At 49.7% G+C, this 20,835-nt stretch overlaps 1 protein-coding gene across 2 annotated transcripts; it reads left to right on the top strand.

Annotated features, from left to right (window-relative positions):
- The first annotated feature begins 1,479 nt into the window (after nucleotides 1-1,479).
- LCMT1 (leucine carboxyl methyltransferase 1) lies at nucleotides 1,480-20,362 on the top strand. 2 transcript variants are annotated; one of them, XM_079320676.1, is made up of 11 exons: nucleotides 1,480-2,164; nucleotides 3,153-3,244; nucleotides 3,763-3,884; nucleotides 5,893-5,969; nucleotides 6,777-6,838; nucleotides 13,165-13,291; nucleotides 14,496-14,616; nucleotides 15,366-15,467; nucleotides 16,147-16,238; nucleotides 17,418-17,515; nucleotides 19,590-20,362. In XM_079320676.1, the coding sequence occupies exons 1-11, from the start codon at nucleotides 1,506-1,508 to the stop codon at nucleotides 19,610-19,612; spliced, it is 1,575 nt and encodes a 524-aa protein (XP_079176802.1). In that variant the 5' UTR covers nucleotides 1,480-1,505; the 3' UTR covers nucleotides 19,613-20,362. The 2 variants fall into 2 exon arrangements, with proteins under 2 accessions (XP_079176802.1, XP_079176803.1); XM_079320677.1 differs by having other exon boundaries at nucleotides 13,189-13,291.
- The last annotated feature ends 473 nt before the right edge of the window (nucleotides 20,363-20,835 follow it).

The raw sequence follows: 20,835 nt of genomic DNA on the forward strand, positions 1-20,835 counted from the left end.
CAACACAATGTATAACATTGCCTGTGAGATCCTGCTGAGCATCTGCCATGTCTTCTGTGAGTCCTGCAGTGCTTCTCAAACCAAACTTGAGAGCCTCAGCCCTGATACCTGAAAGTGAAACCTGTTAAAATCCATCCCAACTATGGGATTTTAGTCTTGGTAACAAAATCAGTCACGGGTGACTACAGGAATGCTTCACTAGCACATAAAATTTGAGCAAGATGAAACCATCACAATTAATATCAAACATACAAAACCAAATGGCTCGGTGTCATTAGTACAGTTTTTAGTGAGCACCAAAGACAGCAGTGTGGGCATTTAATGGAAGCCATGTGTGCATGCCAGAGCAGCCCAGACTCGGTGGCACAGGTGTGTGCCAGGAACCTGCCCAGACACCACACCCGAGCACCCCGCAGCCCTCCCCTGCTCCAGAGCCAAAGGTCAGTGCCAGCCTCCCCACCCACACCTCCATCACTGCTGCACATTCCACCCCCCGCTGCCCCGGGAGCACAGGGCTCCCCAAGCTGCTGATCCCGCTCAGTACAACCCGGATTACTCCAAATTCCGCTCGGGATTTGGAGCTGCGGGGCTGACACGTGCAAACAGGGAATGCCAATAATCCCTCCAACAGCATAAAAAATCCATTGATTCATATGAAATGGGAACGAGGGGAGGTTGGTTGGGAAGTTGTTCCCTCTTTAATAGCAAAACAAACCTATTAAAAATCTCCTCCTTGGGCTTTATTAGCTGGCACACCTGCCCTGGGTTGTGTGGGCTCCAAGAAAAATAAACACCCCATAAAGGCAGCTACTGGAAAGGAGGACACATAAACTCGGATAATAAGTTTATACTTTCAGTATCAGTGCAGACTTTCAATTTGTTATTCTCAATACAGGAACTGATCTTCAGCTTAAATCTCTACTGAAAGCAGAAGGAAGTTCCTGCAGGGAAGCACTGACTTCTGCTAGAAAAGCAGTGCGGTGACATTTGCATGTTCAGCTCAGAGACAGCTGCTGCTGCAGGACACTTCCCTGTCTGGGCACAGATTTGTTGCTACCTAAACCGAGTTAAAAATCTTCCCGGACTCCGACAGCTGGAAACTGGTGGCAATCATATCCACAGGGCTCCTGTTAGTTTTGTTAAAATTAAGTCTGACAGGCAAACGAAGTCCCGGAGAAGGCGCTCTCCGTAGTCTTCTTAGATGTGAGAGAAAGCGAGAAATAAAGCAAATACTCAAAGAAAGGAAACGAAAGCCGCCGAAGCGCAGCGGAGAAGCGCCCGATGCAAATGGCGCTGCGGGGCTCGGGACCCCCGAGGGCTCCGGGATCCCCGGCGAGGCAGAGCCCCCCGAGCGCCGCCGCCCCTCGCGTTCCCCGCGACCCCACCGAGCCTTCGGCCCCCGAACGGCGCCGCGGGGCCGGGACCGCGCAGCGGAGCCCCCCGCGCCCCAACCCGCCCGAGGCGCCGCCGCCCACCTGCCCACGGTCTGGTTGGCCAGCTGCTTCATGCGGTTGAACTGCTTCTTCATGGCGGCGGCCGCTGCCCCGGGCTGCCCGGGCCCCGCCGCTCTGCCCCGGCCGCCCCCGGCCCCGGCCCCGCCGCCTCCGCCCCAGCACCGCCCGCCGGCCCGGCCCGGCCCGGCCCCCGCCGCTTCCGGCCCCGCCCCTCCGCCCGCCGCGCACGTGACCGGAGCCCGGCCCGGATGTCCCGCCCGCAGCGGGGATGGCGCTGCTGTTCGGGGCTGCGGCTCTTCTCGCGCCGCTCTCCCGGTGCCGCCGCGTGCTGCTGCTCTGCGAGGGGCAGTCGGACCGAGCTCCCGGGAAGGATCGCCCGTCCGCGGAGAGTCCCAACCCCGTACCCTGCACTGGTGCCGCCGAGCGGCTCCTGGACTACAGCTCCCGGTTCGCCTTGCGCTGCCGCCGCCGCTTCCTGGGCGAGGCGCTGCGCCCCGCGCGCCCTCATTGGGCGGAGCGCATAGCGATGGGCGCACGGACCAATGGTTGCCGCGCTGCGCCGGGCGCTGCCCAATGAGGGGCGGCGGGGGGCGGGCCGCAGCGCGGCGGCAGCGGCCGGGCCCCGCGCGCTCCATGGCGGCCGCTGCCGGCCCCGACGAGGCGGACGAGGCGGTGCGGGGAACCTGCGAGGACGCGTCCGTCTGCAAACGGTACCGGAGCCGAGCCAGCGGCCGCGCCGTGCCGGGCCGTGCCCGCCGGTGTCGCTCCGCACGGGGCTGGGTAGTGCGGGGGCGAGGCTCGGGCGGCTCCCGGGGAGCGGCCCCGGCTGTCCCGGTGTCTCCGTGCGTGTCCCGGTGTCTCCGTGCCTTGGTCCCGCTCGGAGCTGTCCCGGTGTGTGCGGGTGACCCCCCCGAGCTCGGTCAGGACGGGGATGCTCCGAGCCCCGGGATCCGCTCTGCGCCCCGAGCCTCCCGCTCTGCTGAGCCCTGGCCGGGCCTCGCCTGCGAACCAGCGCCCACAGCTAATAACGCCGGGTAGATTTTGATATCTCAGCCAAGAACCATCGCGGTGTTTTCCACCTTCCTTCCCTTGCAGGACGGGCACTGCTGGGGGATGAGTTTCATTGCCCTGTTGTGCCTCGGGATGAATTTAACCTCTGTTCTGCTGGTTGATCGGGCTGGCCTTTGGGTTTGGAGCAGCAGATCCTTGGGTGGTTGAGTTTGGCTGGAGAGTTTTCCTTTCTGGAATCAATTGTAAAACTTGTAAGCTCTGTTAAAACAAAGTAACAGTATGCTAAACTGATGTGTAGGAGCTATGGAATAAGTGTAAACGCCTTGTCATATAACAGTGTGTTGAAGTAAAGCCTGATTTGTGTGTCTGAGGAGCTGGAGACAGACAGTTCATCTTCTGCGTCCCCCCAGGAGGGAATATTTGAGATTTGGGTTTTTGCTCACAAAATTTTGTCCTATAGTGAAGAAGCCATTAAAAAGATGCCTGTTGAGTATGGCAACAGCTAAAATTTCTAGCTAAATTTTATATTATCTTTTAATTCAAATTGTTCCGCACATGGAACAGGTTTTTAAACCATGTCTGCATGTGTACACCCCAGCCAGAGGGACCTTTCCAACCTGTGTATGTTTTAGGGTAAATTCTCATGGCCTTATTTCATAATTCTCTCTTTTCCTTGCTGCTGCACAGGTTTGCTGTCAGTGTTGGCTACTGGAAAGACCCTTACATCCAGTATTTTGTGAGACAAGCCAAAGAAAGGAAAGCACCTGAGATCAACAGAGGCAAGTTGGAACAGGAGTGGGGACACCTCACTTGTCCTGACAAAACCCCTGCACCCTGGGAGTTAGGGAGGGGAGGGAGTGTGTGAGACAATGAGACAAGGTTTCTTCACAGCACTAATTCCATGATGTATCTGATCTTTCAAATACCAATCTGTGAATCAAAACTCTCTTCCTTTGCTTTCTGTGTTCTGAGTGGGCTGTCTCTGTGTGTCCCAGTGTAGAGATCTCCTCCAAGCAATCAGAAATATTGGTTTGACCCAGGACAGTTGGGCCTCTGCAAGTGTAGAATTATTCTGTTCTGCTTGAGGTGAAACTTGACTAAAAATTCTATTTACCCAATGAGCTGGGTTTTATCAGTGCATGAAGTTTTGTTTGTAATTAGAAAAGAAAAACAAAAGCTCTTAGGTATGTTAAAAAAGAGCATTATTCTTCCTACAGACTGCCTAAAGATATCCCTGAGTGTTAAAGATGGAGTATTATGTGACAGCAATAACTTCCAGGGTTTGTTTGCATTGCAGGTTATTATGCTCGTGTGCACGGGGTCAGTTACCTGATCACGGCTTTCCTGGAGAAGACACAGTGCAACTGTCAGATTGTTAATCTTGGGGCTGGCATGGACACCCTGTTCTGGAGACTGAAGGTAATGAGAGCTGCAGGGACAGGGGCTGGGGGCTGCTCTGGGCTGCTTCAGGCTGGCTGTGTCACACAGGGCACTGTGCAGGGCTCAGCAGGAGCCCTCACACAATCCCAGGATAGCTGGGCCTGGAAGAGACCTTTGGAGCTCATCCAGTCCAGCCCCTTGGCCAGGCAGGGTCACCTGGAGCAGGTGACACAGGAATGTACCCAGGTGGGTTTGGGGGGTCTCCTGAGGGAGACTCCACACCTCCCTGAGCAGCTGTTCCAGGCTCTGCCATGTCAGGGCTCTGCTCTTCCCTCTGTCATGAAAAAGATTCTTCCTCATGTCAGGGTGGAACTTGATGTGTTTTAGTTTCTGGCCACTGCTCCTGGTCCTGTCACTGAGCACAGTCTGGCACCATCCTCTGACCCCCCTGGTGGGATTTGTATGGATTGAGGGGATCCCCTCTCAGCCTGCCCTTCTCCAGACTGACCAGACCCAGCCCCTGCTGGGTATCCTCACCTCAGAGATGCTCCCAAACCATCTCTGTGGCCTCTGCTGGACCCTCTCCAGCAGCTCCTTGTCTTTCCTGGAGGTCAGGATTGGGCCCTGCAGCTGTGCCTCACCAGGATGAGTGCAGGAGCAGGATCACTCCTTGACCTGCTGCCACACTTTCCTCACTGGGATTCCAGCTGTGAGTTCATGTAAATCATGGAATCACAGAGTGGTTTGGATTGGAGGGAATCTGGAAAATCATCCAGTCCCACCCTCTGCTGTGGGCAGGGACACCTTCCTCTATCCCAGGCTGCTCCAAGCCCCATCCAGCCTGGCCTTGGACACTGCCAGGGATCCAGGGGCAGCCACAGCTGCTCTGGGCAGCCTGTTCCATGCATAGGAGTGTTTGTGTGTGTGTGTAATTCATGGAAATTCAGTTATTCAGGTGTTGTATGATGGTATCATTCTGTGTGAACTCACCTCTGAGTGATTTGTCTTCTCATTAGCATTTACATTGCTAAATTTGGGTTCTGGAGGGAAGCCTGAGGAGCATTTTGCTTGGTCACAATTCATTGTATTCCATCAGTGGAAGGGAGACAATTCTGATTTTTTTTTTTTTTTTTCTGAGATGTGAAGCTTTTATCTTACCTGCATTTCTATAAAAGCTCTGCCAATATCCTGTTTTGATAACAGTGATTTTAACAGCTGAAGTGGGGCCTCTAATTCCAATTCTTTGTCCTTGCAGAGGGCAGGTGTGGTGTAATGAATGTGCAGAAGCTGGGAGCCAGGTACTGGGGTGTTGAGTGCTCTGAGTGCTGGTTCCAGCTCAGAAACCCACGGGTTGACAGCCAGAACAGGCAGCAGCATCCATCACAAAGGGACTGCTGCACAGGGAGAGCCTTGGCAGAGCCTCTCCAGCAGGCTGGGAAATTGTGCCAACATGGCATGAAGAGCTTTCCCTTCTTGTAGTGCAGGCAGGCTGTGCCTGAGCTCTGGCTGTGGGCTGGAATGTGGTCACTGCCTGGGGGAATGTGTGCAAAACATTCCTGGTTCTTACCTTGGAAGGCTGTGCTGAAAATCATGGTGAGTGCTGCTGCAGTGTCCTGGTGCTGTGCTCATCCCCAGAGTATGGCTGGAGTGTGTTTGGGGATCTGGTGTCTGGGATCAGAGTCCTTCTCCTCTCAGGACACATCCCAGCCCACCCTGGACACCCACCCTGTGCCACCTGCTCTGGGTGACCCTGCCTGGCCAGGGGTTGGACTGGGTGAGCTCCACAGGTCCTTCCAACCCAGCTGTCTTGGGCTCTGTGATTACATAAAATGCTAAATAATTTCTTTAATTCTGATTAAATTCTAATATCTATCAGCCGTTTTTTTGTTGGATTTTTGGGGGTTTTAAGCTATGGGACATTGTTGTACCACTGTTGCAAATGCCAACATTAGCCAAACCAGATCTGTTCTGGATTTGAAGTTCTGTCTTGTCCTGTACAAGTGAAACTTGAGTGTCCCTAATTCCAGTGTCTTTCTCCAATTCCCAGGATGAAAATCTTCTCCCTAGAAAATATTTTGAAGTGGATTTTCCAATGATCGTTGCAAGAAAAATTCATAATATCAAGTAAGTGAGAGGGCTGTGTTCAGCTGGGGTCACTGACTGTTAGTGCCATCATTTCATCTCTGCTGAGAAACTCTGCATGTTCTGGGATGGGAGGGAGGGGAAGCCCTGGCACAGGGTGCCCAGAGCAGCTGTGGCTGCCCCTGGATCCCTGGCAGTGTCCCAGGCCAGGCTGGATGGGGCTTGGAGCAGCCTGGGACAGTGGAAGTGTCCCTAAACAGGCAGGGGTGGCACTGGGTGGGATTTAAGGTCCTTCCCAAGCCATTGCAGGGCTGTAAGTAGAATAAAGGTTCATTTTGCAGGCAGGCTCTGCAGGGTCCCAGGCTGGAGAAGGTGATGTGTGGGGGCTTTAGGGAGCCAAGCAGAGCTTGCTGTGTGCAGGGAAATCTCCTGACAATTGGAGGTGATGAAATCTTCTCTTACTGTTGAAAGACAGCACTGAATTCCCAGATGTGCCTGTTCAGCTGGAGGCAGGAACACTGCTGCTGCATGGGAATATCCTGTTGGAATTAATCCATTAAGGGTTGTTGAGGACACATTACCGAGTACCTGGATTTCTCTTGAAAGATTCTCTCAAAACTTTAATAAATTGTGTATAAAACTCAGCTCCTACTTCACCAAACTTGCAAAGGTTTTCCTTTCCAGCAGAGGGCAGAGATATTCCCTCAGCTGCTTTTGGCACACACTCACTCACACACAGACACACACACACACACATATATATATATATATATGTTAAGAAAAAAAATCTGTAAGCACACTGTTAAACAGGCTTAACTGCTCTGAGATGCTTCTTCCTTCTTCCCACAGATCAAAACCTCCCCTGTCAAAACCAATTATGGAATCCCATTCAGGGGACTCTCTTCTAATAGGTGAGTCATCTTCAAACTCACTCAGTGATGTACTGCAGCACTTTTAAAACTTTTCTGATCATTTTGTTCTGCTATGTGGGCAGGCTTTTAATGTTTGAAATGGTGTTTGGACAGAGAATTGGGAGGGAAAAGAGGCTTTTTTCTTCTCTTACAGACTCCTGCCCATTTGTTCTGTGTCATGTTAGAAATGTCTTCTCTTTAAATGGTTTTATTCTGGCAGAAAGTTGTTGGGTTTTTTTTTCTTTTTCTCTCATATGTAGCTCCTTTTCTGTCACAGGAAAGGAAAAAATGCTACAGAGAGGCATGGATACTGGATGAAAATATCTGTTGAGTGTTTATCTGCTTTCTGTCTCATTAAGAACACAGATCTTTACATTTAGCAGACTTTCCACAGCAGAAACACAGGCTGCACAGTCCAGGCTCATGATCAGTGCTGTTTGTTCCATTTTGGTATTAAAAGGATAATAATTTCAGGTGATGTGGTTGTACTCTCTTGGTTTCTGAGCTCATTATGGAACAGGTTGTGGATTCCCCATCCCTGGCAGTGACAAGGCCAGGCTGGACAGGGTTGGGAGCAGCCTGGGACAGTGGAAAGTGTCCCTGCCATGACAGGAGTGGCACTGGGTGATCTCTAGGGTCCCTCTTAGCCCAAGCCATTCTATAATTGTATGTTTGTGTCAGGACTGCACTTGAAAAACCTTCTTACTTTTGGAAAATTCCTTGGGTTCCATTGAGTTTGTGTTCTCTGCAGATGCTGAGGTGTTGCAAGTGCCTTGGACAATTTAGGAGGGGCAGTAATTGCCACATCCAGCACAGAGCTGCTCTATGTGAGCAGTGTGACCCTGGCAGAGCCTGGTGCTCCCTGTGTGCCCCTTCCATGGGCACAGTTCTAGCCCAGGCTCTGGACACTTTCTGCAGATTTTATTGCTGCACATGCTTGGCTCTTCACTTCCCAGCCCTGCAGATGTTCTTTGAAGGGCAGAGTTCTCACTGTACCCTCAGGCCTCCAAAGATGAAAGCCCAGAGTTCTCAGGTGAGAAAAAAAGGCTCTTGGGGAGCCCTGGGTCTCAGTCCAGGCCCTCCTGGGGCACACCTGAGCCCAGGGAGTTCTGCAGTGTCCCATGGGCACCCCTGGGTCTGTGCCAAGGGCTGGCTTTGTGTTCCTGAAGAGCTGCAGGTACACCTGGAACAGCAAAACACCTGCAGACCTTGCAGCCTGCACTGCTGTGATCTGTTCACAGCCAGTCCCCACAGCACTGGGCTGTGCTGGGAACACTGGTTTCTCTGGGTCCTTCTCAGTGCTGGGTGTTAAAACTTCAGAGTCACAACCCTGCTGATGTAGCTCTGCTGCCCCAAGGTCTTTGGATGCAGCAGCATGTCCAGGACATGTGGAGGTGTTGTGGAACTCCAGTTTGAGCTACCCCCAGGCACAGGTGAGGTCCCTGTGAGCTCTGGTTTGAGGATCAACGAGTGGAACTGCTGTGTGAGGGAGTGCCAGCAGAATAGGTGCTGGAATAAGTGATAAATCAAACAGATGAGCAGAGAGTTTACAGATCTAAAGGGGCTTGACAAGGAATTTACTCAGCTGCTGAGTCTGTGCCCTGTCATTGAGCACTGTCTCCAGCTGGAAGGTGGCTGTGACTCAGGTGAGCTCCAGGGGAAATGCAAGGGACCCCAAGGCAGCAGGACTGATGTCTGTGCTGAACAAATCACAGAACCCTGACAGGCACAGTGGAGCACAGGGATCACAGGATGTGTTGAGAAAGAGCTACCATGGCTTTTGGAAAGGTAAGTTGTTCTTCCCAGAGCTGTTGGAGCTCTCTAAGCCAACATATCTATTGGAAAAGGACATCAGCACAGTGCTTGGATTTCAAGAATGTGTTTTGACTGTGTCCCATGCTAAAGTGTGCCAGAGAAATGGCACAGTGGTTGTGGGGAAGGAATGGTTCTCATATGGATGAGAGCTGGGATGGAGGGCGAGCATATGTTGTTAATTTTTGTTATGGAGGAGATGGAGATCTGTGCTTGAGGGTATGTTGTTGTTCAACACTAAGAAAAAATTGGGAAAATAGTGATTAGTAAGTGGCAGCTTGTTGGCAAATCCAAACTCTGAAGAGTGGTAAAGAACTGTAGAAGTATCTTGTGAAATTAGTGACTTGATGATGATTTCAATGTGGATTAATAGAAAGTGATGCACATGGGGGGAAAAACAGTTTGTGCCTCACATGTAAATTATTATTGCTGCCTTCCTGCAGGATCTGGGTATTAGAATAGATGGGTGAAATCATGAGCTCAATAATGGTCCAGAAATACAAAGCAATTTTAAGTATTTTTGAGAAAAAGCTAGAGAACAACTTAAATGCCAGTGTTGGTAGGTGTTTCCTCTCTTAGACTTTTCCCTTTGGAGCTGCTCTTGGCCTCTGGAAGGCTGGATATCATCCTGGGGAGACCTTTGGTCTGACCTGGTTCTGCTGTGAGGCTGTGCAGTATTCTGGGAATACTCCCTGGCACAGGAGCAGCACTGCCAGGTGGGGAAATGTTACACATTTCTGTGGGGGTGTGGAGCAGGATTTCAGAATGCTGTCCCTCCCTGTGCCTGCCTCCCCACACCAGTTCACACTCCTGTCTCTGGTGTACCAGCAATGATTAGTTTAGGTTGTTTGGAATTTTGGTTCTGAGTTGTGCTGGTGTGGATTGACACAATTGAGGTTCTCTCGCTGCTTTTCTGCCCACCCTGAGTGTTGTGATGGCACAAAGCTGCTGCTGCCACACACCTGTGCTGCCACAGCTTCACTGGCATCAGGGTGCCAGGAGTGCAGGGGGTGACTGGACAGCCCCAGGGACACAGAGACATCCCTGTGGCAGCACCCCACTTGCTCTCCAAGTTCACTGGCACTACCTGGTGGGTGCTGCTCATGCAGGGAGGGCAGTGCTGCACCTCTGTGACCCTGGCAAACTGGTGAGCTGTTCTTTTGTGTGCCTCTCACTTCTGCCCTGTCTAGGCCAGCTTGGGCCCTTGGTTGTTTCAGCCTCCTCCATCCCCAGACTTCCTTGTGACCCAGTGTGGGTGTCAGGGGGTCCTGCAGGGCTGGCCCTGAGCTTCCAGGACAGGCTGGGTGTGTGGCAGTGCCCTGCTGGGCTGGGGGAGAGCAGCATGCAGAGCAGGCTGCAGGGGCTGCTGCTTTGTGAAGCTGTCAGAAGGATACCTTAGCATGAAAATCCTAATGAAATCACTTTGAGACAATAGTATCTGCATGCTGTCTCTTGGAAAACCTCCAGGAAATTGTTGCACTAATGTGAGAAGAGAGTAAGAGAAGCAAGTGGCAGAGGAAGAGCTGGGTGTGCCTGGAGGCTGCAGTGCTGCCCCAGCAGCAGGGAGGGCCTGGGCCTCCCTCCAACCCTGCAGTTGCTTCTCCCAACAGTGCTGGGAAGAAAAGATTCAGTGTGCTGAGGTCAAAAGGCAGCTATAAGCAGCTCCTGCTACTATTCAGTTACTACGAGCTTATCTTGTTCTGTGACAGCGAAATTTGAACCACTTGTGTTGTTACCTCTGTGCCAAAGTCATGAAAAATAAACATACAAGTGTGTGCCCAGGGCAGAGCATTCTCTATTGATTATTCCTGGAGAGCTGAGCCCTGTGCCTGGGCCAGGAGAGCCTGGGTGAGGTGTGGGACTCATCCTTCTCCCCTTCTCCATCCCCTCCCATGTATTTCTCCAATGAAATCTGAGTTTGGTGTTTCTCAAACCTTCATTTCAGCCAAGTACAGAGAGGATCTTTGTACATGGCTGGGTGTGAGCATCACATAAATCCCCAGGGCAGCTCTAGAGGAGACACTCACCCAAACAACCTCACTTAAAAACATGAGGTGGTGCCTGAGTAGGAATTAGTGCCTGGAATTTGGGATTTTCAGTGGTCTAAGCCACCAAGTGGCTGTGCCAGTGGCCTGAGTCACAGCACTGCAGTAAGGATGAACAGAGGGGTTTGAACACACACAAAAAATCAATTCAGTTTAAAACAAACTCTTGTTTCTCAGAAGAAATCAATGGGGACCACGTGGTCGTGCTGCCAGGCTGGAACTTGGTTTTCTTTTTCCAGCTGCCCTATGGATGGGCAGGAATTGTAAAATCCATTTGCAGCAAGGCAGCAGATTGCTCACTTTGATACTGCACAGAATGTCCTGAGTGGGAAGAGACCCACAGGGAACATCCCTGCACAGCACAGCCCCAAGAATCTCCAGCTCTGCAGTAAGGTAGGAGTTGGTGCCAGACCATGGCCCAGCAGTTTTGGGGATGTTTGTGGGTGGATTCCTGCCCTCCAGGCTGGGGACAGTGCCAGTTCCAGCTGTCCCTGCCACTACCCTGCTGTCAGGGATTGTTTGCTCCCTAAGGGGAAGGTGATGGAGCAGTTGAAATTTGCCTGGTAAAGTCTGATCAGACTGAAGAGGGGGAAATTGAGGTGAGATATTGAGGAGGAATCCTTCCCTGGGAGGGTGGGCAGGCCCTGGCACAGGTTCCCAGAGCAGCTGTGGCTGCCCCTGGACCCCTGGAAGTGTCCAAGGCCAGGCTGGAGCAGCCTGGGACAGTGGAAGGTGTCCCTGCCCATGGCAGGGGTGGCTCTGCATGTCCTTATGGTCTCTTCCAATCCAAACCAATTCAGGATTTTATGACAAAAATATTGAATTAATGTGGTGTGAGCAAGGCACGTTTACTTCCTCCTTGGAGTCTGTGCTCCATCTCTCCTAGATCACTTAAAAAGTTTTGTGGTTTATTTCTGGCTTTTATTTCTGTTCTTTATTGCTGTATTTGTGTGTCCAAGGCTCCAAAGCTGGACAGGGAGCTGGCATTAATTCCCTACTAATTGTGGTGGCTGACGCTCGCTGTGCTGTATCCATGGACAGAAACCAAGCCCTATTTAAACACTTCCCTGTGTGTGGTGGGGTTTTTGGGTGGCTTTTTTTGATGCCATTATCATGGCCTTGATGTAATCACTTAAATAGAAGGGTGTGGGAAGTAGTAAAGCTATTACAGAACATGCACATGGAAAAAGCCTTGACTCAAAATGTTGAATCATTCAACATACTGCACAACTTTTTTTTTTTTCCTCTCTTTTCTTCCCTTATAACTCTCTTTCTGAACTGTTTCTGATTCCTGGATCTTTTCCCAAGTGTTGCTGGAATGGCAGCTATTGTGGCTAGTGCTACTTTCAAGGAGTTGGTCACTTGAAAAATAAGCAGAGGTTCATCCTCTGGAATGTGGGATCACTGCTTGATGTAATAATTGGGAAAACCCACACTTGTCCCCAGTTTTTTGTTCCCCTCTCCTGAAATGGAAACCCCTTTCATTCTGCCCCTTCAACCACTTGGATTTTCTTGTCTCCTCGCTCAGGCTGTGCCAGGGGAGGCTCAGGTTGGACATCAGGAGGAATTTCTCCATGGAAGGTTGGCCAGGCACTGGAAGGGCTGCCAGGGAGGTTTAGAGTGCCCTCCAGAAATGCTGAGGCATTCCAGAGCCATCCCAGTGTTCCTGCAGGACTTTGGCTCTGGCTGGGTTTGATGGAGCACTTGGGAAGTGCCTCCTGTGGGCACTGGGCTCCCCTGGGTGCATTCCTTGCTGCTGGGTGTCAGAATTATTGATGGCAGGGCCTCTGCTGCTTCCTCCCAGCTGTGCCAGGGGCTCCTTGGCCTCTGGGGTTTGTCCCTCCTTCGTGCTGGCAAGTATCCACAGGATTCTGTTGTATCCCAGGGGAATATCTGTTGCATAGAATACCTCCTCTAATTTGACTATTTCCTTAAATACCACCACTAAATCATACCAAAAGGCTAAATCATAACTTTTTTTGGCCCCAAGTCTGTGTCTGCTCCCCATATTTATTATATAACTGCATATATAGTTAACTTATATAGCTATATCTGATGTTAATATTTGAAATATTGTCACCTAGCCTCATTTTTCAGAAATTGATGTACTTTTATATAGTACCTATGTACATACATTGGGCCATCTAAGAAGACTCTCCAAACAAAACAAAAATCCTGCCTTTAATCTTCCCATTTTTCTTCTCTCTGCATTCCTGGAAACCATGGTAACAGCTGGGATAACCTCTCTGTTTCAGCATGGCTGCAGAGGGAGAGAAGAGCTCAGTGCAGGGTCTGCTGGTGATGGAGCTCTGCAAAACACAGCCAGGAAGGGAAAATGCATCTTTTAAAAAGAGGAGCTTGCTGCTCACAGTTGAGTGTCACAGCCTGAACTTTGGCTCCCAGTTGCTGTGCTCCTGTGTGGTTTTTTTTGATTCACAGCTCCAGCACCTCTCTCATATGTACCATTAGTCTCTCCAAATGTTTTCCTTGCAGATTCCCACAGCCTGGACTCCAGTCGATATTCCATAGTAGGAGCAGACCTGCGCTGCTCATCAGACCTGGAGGAAAAGCTAAAGAAACATGGCCTGGATATACAGTAAGATTATAGGGTTTTGAGATATATATTGATATATTTAGTAAGAATATAGGGTTCTAAGTGGGTTTTTTTAATGGGGGCTTATGGGAGCCCTTGCTTGTCCAAGGCCAGGTTGGACAGGGCTTGGAGCTGGGATGTGGAAGGTGTCCCTGCCCATGGCACTGGGTGCTCTCTGATCCTTCCCAACCCAAACCATCCCAGGATTCTGTGATTTCTGACTTTTATCTCTGTCATTACTTTCTGTGGCCTCCTCTTAACCCCCTGCTGTTCTCTAAACCTGATGGAGTCCTTGGGATCTGAATCCCAGAGCTCCTCTGGGCTTTTCTCGTTCAGCATGAGGCTTTGGGGGGGCAGGAGTTGAGTTTCTGAGTGGATGATGGACAGACCTTTCAAATGTAAGCAATATAAATAGCAGCGATCTGGCTGGGTGGGAGAGAGCATATGGGGAAGCAGAATGCATCAAATTGCCATTTAATTCTTTACACTTCCATCCTCTGAAATGTTGCCTTGCTTGCCTACATTGCTGCTCCTTGTGGAATTTCTCCTGTTTCTAGTGACTTTTTTTTCCCCTTTCATTCCAGCAATTAAAAGCAAACTCAATAATTGTGAAGAAAATCACTTGTGTCGATGTCTATTTTTGTTGTTTTGTGGATGGAGGGGGAAGAGGCAACGTGCAAACTATAGATTACATTTTGTTAGATAATAATATATGAAGATTGTTTTACAGATACTGAACAAATTTGTCTAATTAAAATTCTTCTCAAAACTTTTTTTAAAGAGAGAACTTTTTTTTTTTTTTCAGTTTGTAATTAATGCCTGATTTCACTCATCTCTACAGGAATGTGAGCTGTGTGTGCAGGGCACAATTGTCCTGCAAAGGGAATTTTAACACATCTCAGTTGCTGCTGGCAGAGAATGCACTCTGTTCTGTGCTCAGGGCTGCCTTTGGGCAGGTTGATCCCTAAAATCTCTGGTTCACAACCACGGAGTCTCCTGTGGTTCATTAATTCTCAGCTGCCAGAAAGCTCAGTTTTCGTCAATGTGGTGAAGAGATTTCATTCAATCTTCAGTGTTTAGTTGATAAAAAATGGAGCTCTTTGAGGAAATTCTGGGAACATGAAGTGACTTGCTTGCTCGCAATCCTTAGCAGATTTTTCTTGTTCCTTTGCTGGAAATCATGTTCTGCTTTGGTTTTGTTTTGCAGTTTGCCAACGCTGCTGGTGGCTGAGTGTGTGCTGGTTTACATGACCCCCCAGCAGTCTGCAAACCTGCTCAGGTGGGCAGCAAGCACCTTCCCCGTGGCCATGGTTATCAATTATGAGCAGGTAAAAGCAAAGGGGCATTTTTAGACCTGCATTGTTGCCATTAAAATGGCTCTCGTAGGTGGGAGTTGTTGAGGAGTGAGAGTGGGCCATGTCCTTTTGTAGAAACAGCAGTTTCTGCTGAATTTCTGTAGTAATGTGTTTTAACTTGGAGCTTGGTTAGCTCATTGTAGAGAAAATGCAGCTATTCTGAAAGACAATTTCTGGACTATGTTGAAGCAAAATAATTGAGACTTAATCCATACGTGGAAAAAACCATAGAATATTGATTTAGCTGAAGCAGAGGGAAAAGCAATGATGCTGAGTGCTGGCTCTGGGTGTATAACATTACATAATTATCTCTGTGTTCTTTGGCAAAGTGGAGCAAAAATCACATCAGCAGGAACTCTGGTTCTCCCTGTGGAAGTAAAGCACTGCCTCGGGGGAGCTGGGTGCCTCCAGGAATTAGTAAGAGGATCTTCCAAGCTGTAAATCACTGCTGGAGAGCTGAAGGAAGATGCTGAGAGCTGGAAGCAGAGGCAGTTCTGGTGCCCATGAGGGCAGTGCCAGTGTCCCCTGGCACTGGGGCTACTGCTGAGGAGGAGGAGGAGGGGGCAGTGGGCAGTGAGAGCTGCTGTGAGGATGTGCCACTCCCTGACATCCTGAGCATTTTGTGACTTAGGCACTCACAGGGGTTGAGCAGGCCCCTGTTTTTCCCCGTGGTTCTGCTGTGTGGGCAGGGGGAAGGAACCCTTTGTCTCTTGTGTCCCAAGGTGAACATGGGGGATCGCTTTGGGCAGATCATGATCGAGAACCTGCAGCGCCGGCAGTGCAACCTGGCTGGGGTGGAGCTCTGCAGCTCCCTGGACTCCCAGGTGAGGCCACAGGGCTGGGGGGCTGAGACTGAGCTTTGTCAACCTGCCTCTGAGCTCTGAGTGTGCCCTGTGGGGCTCAGCAGGGACCAGGGCAGGGTGGGGCAGTTGCTGAGCCCTTTGCTGGGGGCATGGTTTGGGGTGGAAGGGGCTGGAGAGACCATCCAGTGCCACCCCTGCCATGGCAGGGACACCTTCCACTGTCCCAAGGTGCTCCAAGCCCCATCCAACCTGGCCTTGGGCACTGCCAGGGATCCAGGGGCATTCTCTGGGCTCCTATGCCAGGGCCTGCCCACCCTCTCAGGGAACAATTCCTGCCCAAAATCCCATCCAGCCCTGCCCTCTGGCAGTGGAAGCTATTCCCTGCATTCTCTCCCTCCATCCCTTGTAAACAGTCTCCCTCCATGTTTCTTGTTGGCTCCTTCAGGTCCTGGCAGGTCACAGTTAGGTCACCCCAGAGCTTGTCTTTGATAGCTGAATGTCAGTGGTTGCACAAAACCTCCTGGTCAGAGCCCAGCCCTGCCTGGCCCTGCAGAGATCAGCAGCAGACATTTAGAGAAGAGTTTGGGAGCTCTTCAGAGGACAGGTCAATCAGCTGCCCAGTGAAATGCTGAGGGGGAGAAGCTGTGCTCTGGATTTTGCCTGGAATCCTGTCAGAGCTGTGCTGCCCCTTGTTTTCCAGAGGGAGCGACTGCTGGCGAGTGGCTGGGAGGACGCCCGTGCCATCGATATGATGAAGGTGTACAGCTTCCTGCCACAGGCTGATGTCAAAAGGTACCACTTTGGCACCCCACAGTCATCCTCAGATGCCATTTCCAAGCTCTTTCCCATCCATGATCCCCTGGTGTGACAGAGGAGGCTGCAGGCAGGTGCTGCCCAGGGAGACACAAATTCCTGAGCCTGAAGCTCTGCAGAGCCTCCAGGGTTGTGCCTGCATTGATGATCCAGAGGGTGAACACTGCCAGGAGCAGACTGGAAGTAGTGATGGCTTATTTGGGTGTGACAGAAGGCATCTCATGACAGAAATTTGCAGATGGAAGATGCTGCAGAAATTCTGTGTTGACTTTTTGTGGTCCCCAAGATGTTCCTTGTGAAAATTTTGCCTGGGGTTAAACCACGACACGTTGAAATCATGAGGGGGAGACTGCTGGGTCTGCAAAACTCAGAGCACAGAGCAGGGACTAAAGGCTGTTAACAGTCACTAATCTGCATGGATTTTGTTAACATTTCTGCATTAAATGCTAAACAGTGGGAAATTTTAAGGAGTAACTTCTTAGGGATATAATGTGAAATGTGAATTGCTATGAGTCATTCATAGTTAGAATTAGCTGAGCAAGATACCTTGGTCAAAATATTCCTGTATGGGGGTTTCTCAAAGCCTGGAACTGAACAGGTGAGAGTGGCAATCAGAGGTGGTTTAAATAGGAACAGGGATATGTGGTGGGACCATATGGCACTGGTGGAGACACAGAGCTCGTGCTTTCTCTGCAGCATTTTTGGCTACCTTGGATCTGTTCAGCTCCTTGCACTTGTTCCACATGCCAGGAAACAGGGTTATGTAAACTCTGTCCTCCAGTATCAGTGAGGAAAATGCTTTTGCTTTAGAAAAGTCTTTCCCAGAGTGTTCCTCTGCAGCTGGGAGTGCATTTAGGAACTTCTGTCCCTTTAGATCCTCAGCAGCAGCCCAGGTATTTTGAGGAGTTACACAGATGAATCCTGGAACAGGGAATTGCAGAGATGAGGAGTTGAAAGCCTGTGTGTCACTTGTTCCATGCATTGACAGGGATGAGAGCAATGGTAGCATAATGGATAATTACCTGTAATTATTCTAATTATTCCCTGGAGGGGTAACTGCCTTTCTGGCCATAGTTTTCACTCCCATGGAGTGAGCAGTTCAGTAAAAATTCTGCTGAGAGTCCAGCTCAAATCCTGACTTTTATTTTATCCCTACAGGATAGAAGCCCTTGAATTCCTGGATGAAAAGGAACTGTTTGAACAACTGATGCAGCACTACTGCATCTGCTGGGCTTCCAAGGACAGCAGCAACCTGGGTAAGGCTCTCCAGCACCTGGGAGTGATCCTGCCCTGGAAATGTCCTGTGGGAGGGCTGGGATGTCACACCAGCTGTACTCAGAGCCCCCTTGGTCCAGGAGCACCTCCCAGCTGGGAATTGTCCCTCCACAGCCTTTGGGGGGTTTATGGGCATCCAAGGGGGAGCTGTCCAGTAGAGGGGAGTTGGAATTTTTCTTCCAGAAGGTGCCGTATGGGTTACTTTAAATAACAGCCTGCTTTATCCCATCAGTGCTAATTGAAAGGTTTACAAATCCCATGCATGGGAAGTGCCATATGGGCACATGGTATATGAAGGCACAGTGTCCTGACAACACAAAAATAAATTTGTATTACTTATCCCAGGCTTCTCTGCACTGTCCCCATTTGCAGCCATCTGACACTGAAGTTTTCCACGCCGCTTCCTCCCTGGGGAAAAATATTCCCTCTGAAATGAACTCTTATACATGTTCCTTTTGTTCTTAAAATTCTGTCTCTCCTGGGCTGGAATTCCTGTGAAAGAGAGAGACTTGATTTAGGCTTTCTCTAGCATTTGGGTGTTGCTGCTGTTCAAGAAGTGATAAAAGGAGGGGAATTGTGTGGCTGGAGGATGGATGGCCACAGCCTGTGTCTTCCAGATTAGGACAACTCTGTTGCTGTCACACTTTGTCTCAACTTGTGGCTGCAATTTCAGGGACTTCAGTCTTCCCAGAAAACTGCCTGCCACTTGTATCATTTCCTCTCCTTCATCCTCTCTGCCCTTTCCCTGCTCCTGTATCCAAGAGCAGGTTTTATTGCTGTTATTTTATTGCCTGCTCCTCAGCAAATGGAAATAGATTTGGTCTCTGCAGCCTGGCTGGGCAGCAAAGCCTCTGACAGAGCTGGTAAAAAAAAATGTTGATATAGGATATATATATTGATATAAAAGGAGCTCTTCAGTAGCCTGTTGCTGCTGCTGTGACAGAGCTGCTGCCTTGTGGTGATACTCTCCTGAATCCTGCAGAGTTCTGAGCCCAAACCCATGTTCTGCACTGGATTTCTTCAGGCTGAAAAGTGGAAATGGTAAAACAACTTATTTTTAGAGGATCTGAGGCACAGAAGTTCCCCTGTTCATGGCAGCCCCTGTTTTGGGGATCAGCATTGTTATTTGCTGGGATTAGAGAAGGGCTTAGGACAGTTTGGGGTGCTGAGCTTGAGGGGTGCAGGTGTCTTGGTTTGAAAGAGAGGTGTCTGCTAGGGAAGGCAGTGGGTTGGAGAATGTAAACATCCTCCCTCAGAATTATTTACATTTTGAAATTGAGGGGCTCTCAGGCAAAGATGGGAGGATAGAAATAACAGTTCTTTACTAGTATGTATAACAAGGCAAACAAAACAACAGCTATGGGATTAATAACAAACAGAACCAGGGACTCTGTGCCAGCCTGTTTGGCTGAGACAGGAAGGGATGGAGGAGAGACTTTGCTTCACAAAGTTCTGGGGCAGAGCCAGCAGCTGCCCCTGCCTCCTTTTACCTGGGCCCAGCCAAACCTTTGTTTTCTCAAATACCCATCAGTACCAGCAGTTTCCAGCAACTCATGGGAAAAATTTCATAGGTAAGAAGGAACAAAAGAAAGACCTAACCTCCACCAGTAAAGTGTCATCAAAGTTACAAAAGACAGTGATCTCAAAGGTGATAATCAACACTATGGATATGCCTTAATCTAAAGCAGGGTGTTTTTTATCCACTGTGAATCTACTGCCCTCATTAGTGGCACTTTCCCCTGCTTTATCTTCATGATTTCATGGGCAGACCCTGAGGTTCCTTCTGCCATGAATAACTCCAGAGCTCATTCATCAAATTAATTGCTGCATCACAATCCAAAAAAGGGTTAAAAAAGTACAGCCCAACCTTTTCCTACTTTCCTCACACCCAAATCCTTTTTGTTTAAACTTTTAAAAAATGAAACAACTCTCAAAGCATCTTTCTTGTTGTATGTAACTGAGCTGGTTTCAGTGAAGGGCAGGGAGGGTAAGAATGAATGAATGAATAAATAAATAAATATTTTTTTTCCCCAATCCCTCTTTCTCTTCACACAGGTCTGGCAGACATTGACTTCTGAGGGCTGCAGAGGGGGAGCCCTGGGGAGCCCTGTGACTGCCTTGGCTCAGCCAGGACATGGAAGGGATGGGATTTGCACAAGGCAGCCCCAGGCTGTGGCTGGGACAGCTCCTGCTGCTGCTGCTGGGACAGACCTGGTGCCTTTGGGTGCTTCCAAGGAATATTTTTTTTGTCAGCAGGACTTGCACAAAGTGTCAGTAACTCCTGTTTCAAGCTTGCCTTCCTTAGTTTCAAACTGACAGTGAAGTGTTCTTGGATTCTTTGATTTCCCTGTCTGTGTTTTTGTGGATGTGTAACAGTGTTTGTGACACAGCCTGGGGAGCTGCAGCACTGGCTGAGCAGGGAGGGAATTCTGTGCATTTTTGTTCTGTTCAGGTCTCATTTGGATGAAGTGTTGGCCTCTCCAGGCTTCAGTGCTGTGCAAGGCTGTCACTGCTGGGTGCTCTTGGAGGGGAAGGGGAAGGAGAAAGAGAACCCTGACTGTTCACTGAGGTACAAGGAACTGGAAGATAAACTCAATTTAACTGGGAAGGGCTTAGCTTGTGGTTTCAGCACTGGGATGCTGACGAAAGAAATTAATCTCAATTTGCACTGCTTTTGGTAGTATCTTTACACCAGTTCCTCCTTCTCTCTTTCCCCTTAAAATAAGCAAAACAAAATCCCAACAGCAATGAAAGCCCTTGTCCTGTTGTTTGAAATTGAATCTTGCAACCTTCCTATGAGAAAAATAATAAATGTTTAGTATTTATAATTTGTCTTGTTTCACTTGCTAGAATTGAGCAGTTTCTCTCCGTTTTTGTGATGTTTTTCCTCTCACCAATGCCTCATCAGGAGTATTTTTTAAAAGCAGTTGCTGGCAGTCCCAGGAAAGCTGTGGCTGCCCCTGGATCCCTGGAAGTTCCCAAGGCCAGGCTGGACAGGGCTTGGGGCAGCCTGGGACAGTGGAAGTGTCCCTGCCTGTGGCAGGGATGGGCTTTGAGATCCCTTCAACCCAAATATTCTCCTGTGAAATGACCTTTCCTTCAGGGATTGACAGTGAAACCCAAACCCCACACCCAGCCCCACAGCCCCTCTGCACTGCAGGACCCTTCCTGAGCAGTCACTAATGCCAGAGGCACCAGCACTGCCCTGCTCATTTCTTGGGAATTAAAAGAGGAATTCAGAGTTGCATGAAAGCCCATCTCTACTATCAGTTTAATTTTGGCCAGACCCCCTTTGGGACAA

This window comes from Erithacus rubecula (assembly GCF_903797595.1).
Source record: "Erithacus rubecula genome assembly, chromosome: 17".
Taxonomy (NCBI): domain Eukaryota; kingdom Metazoa; phylum Chordata; class Aves; order Passeriformes; family Muscicapidae; genus Erithacus; species Erithacus rubecula.

Bases quoted from the DNA above. Each gene is read 5' to 3' on its own strand.
- LCMT1 (XM_079320676.1), top strand. From the start codon at position 1,506: ATGCGGTTGAACTGCTTCTTCATGGCGGCGGCCGCTGCCCCGGGCTGC. The intron at 13,292-14,495 runs GTAAGATTATAG...TTTGTTTTGCAG, and splicing joins AAACATGGCCTGGATATACA to TTTGCCAACGCTGCTGGTGG. The intron at 15,468-16,146 runs GTGAGGCCACAG...CTTGTTTTCCAG, and splicing joins GCAGCTCCCTGGACTCCCAG to AGGGAGCGACTGCTGGCGAG.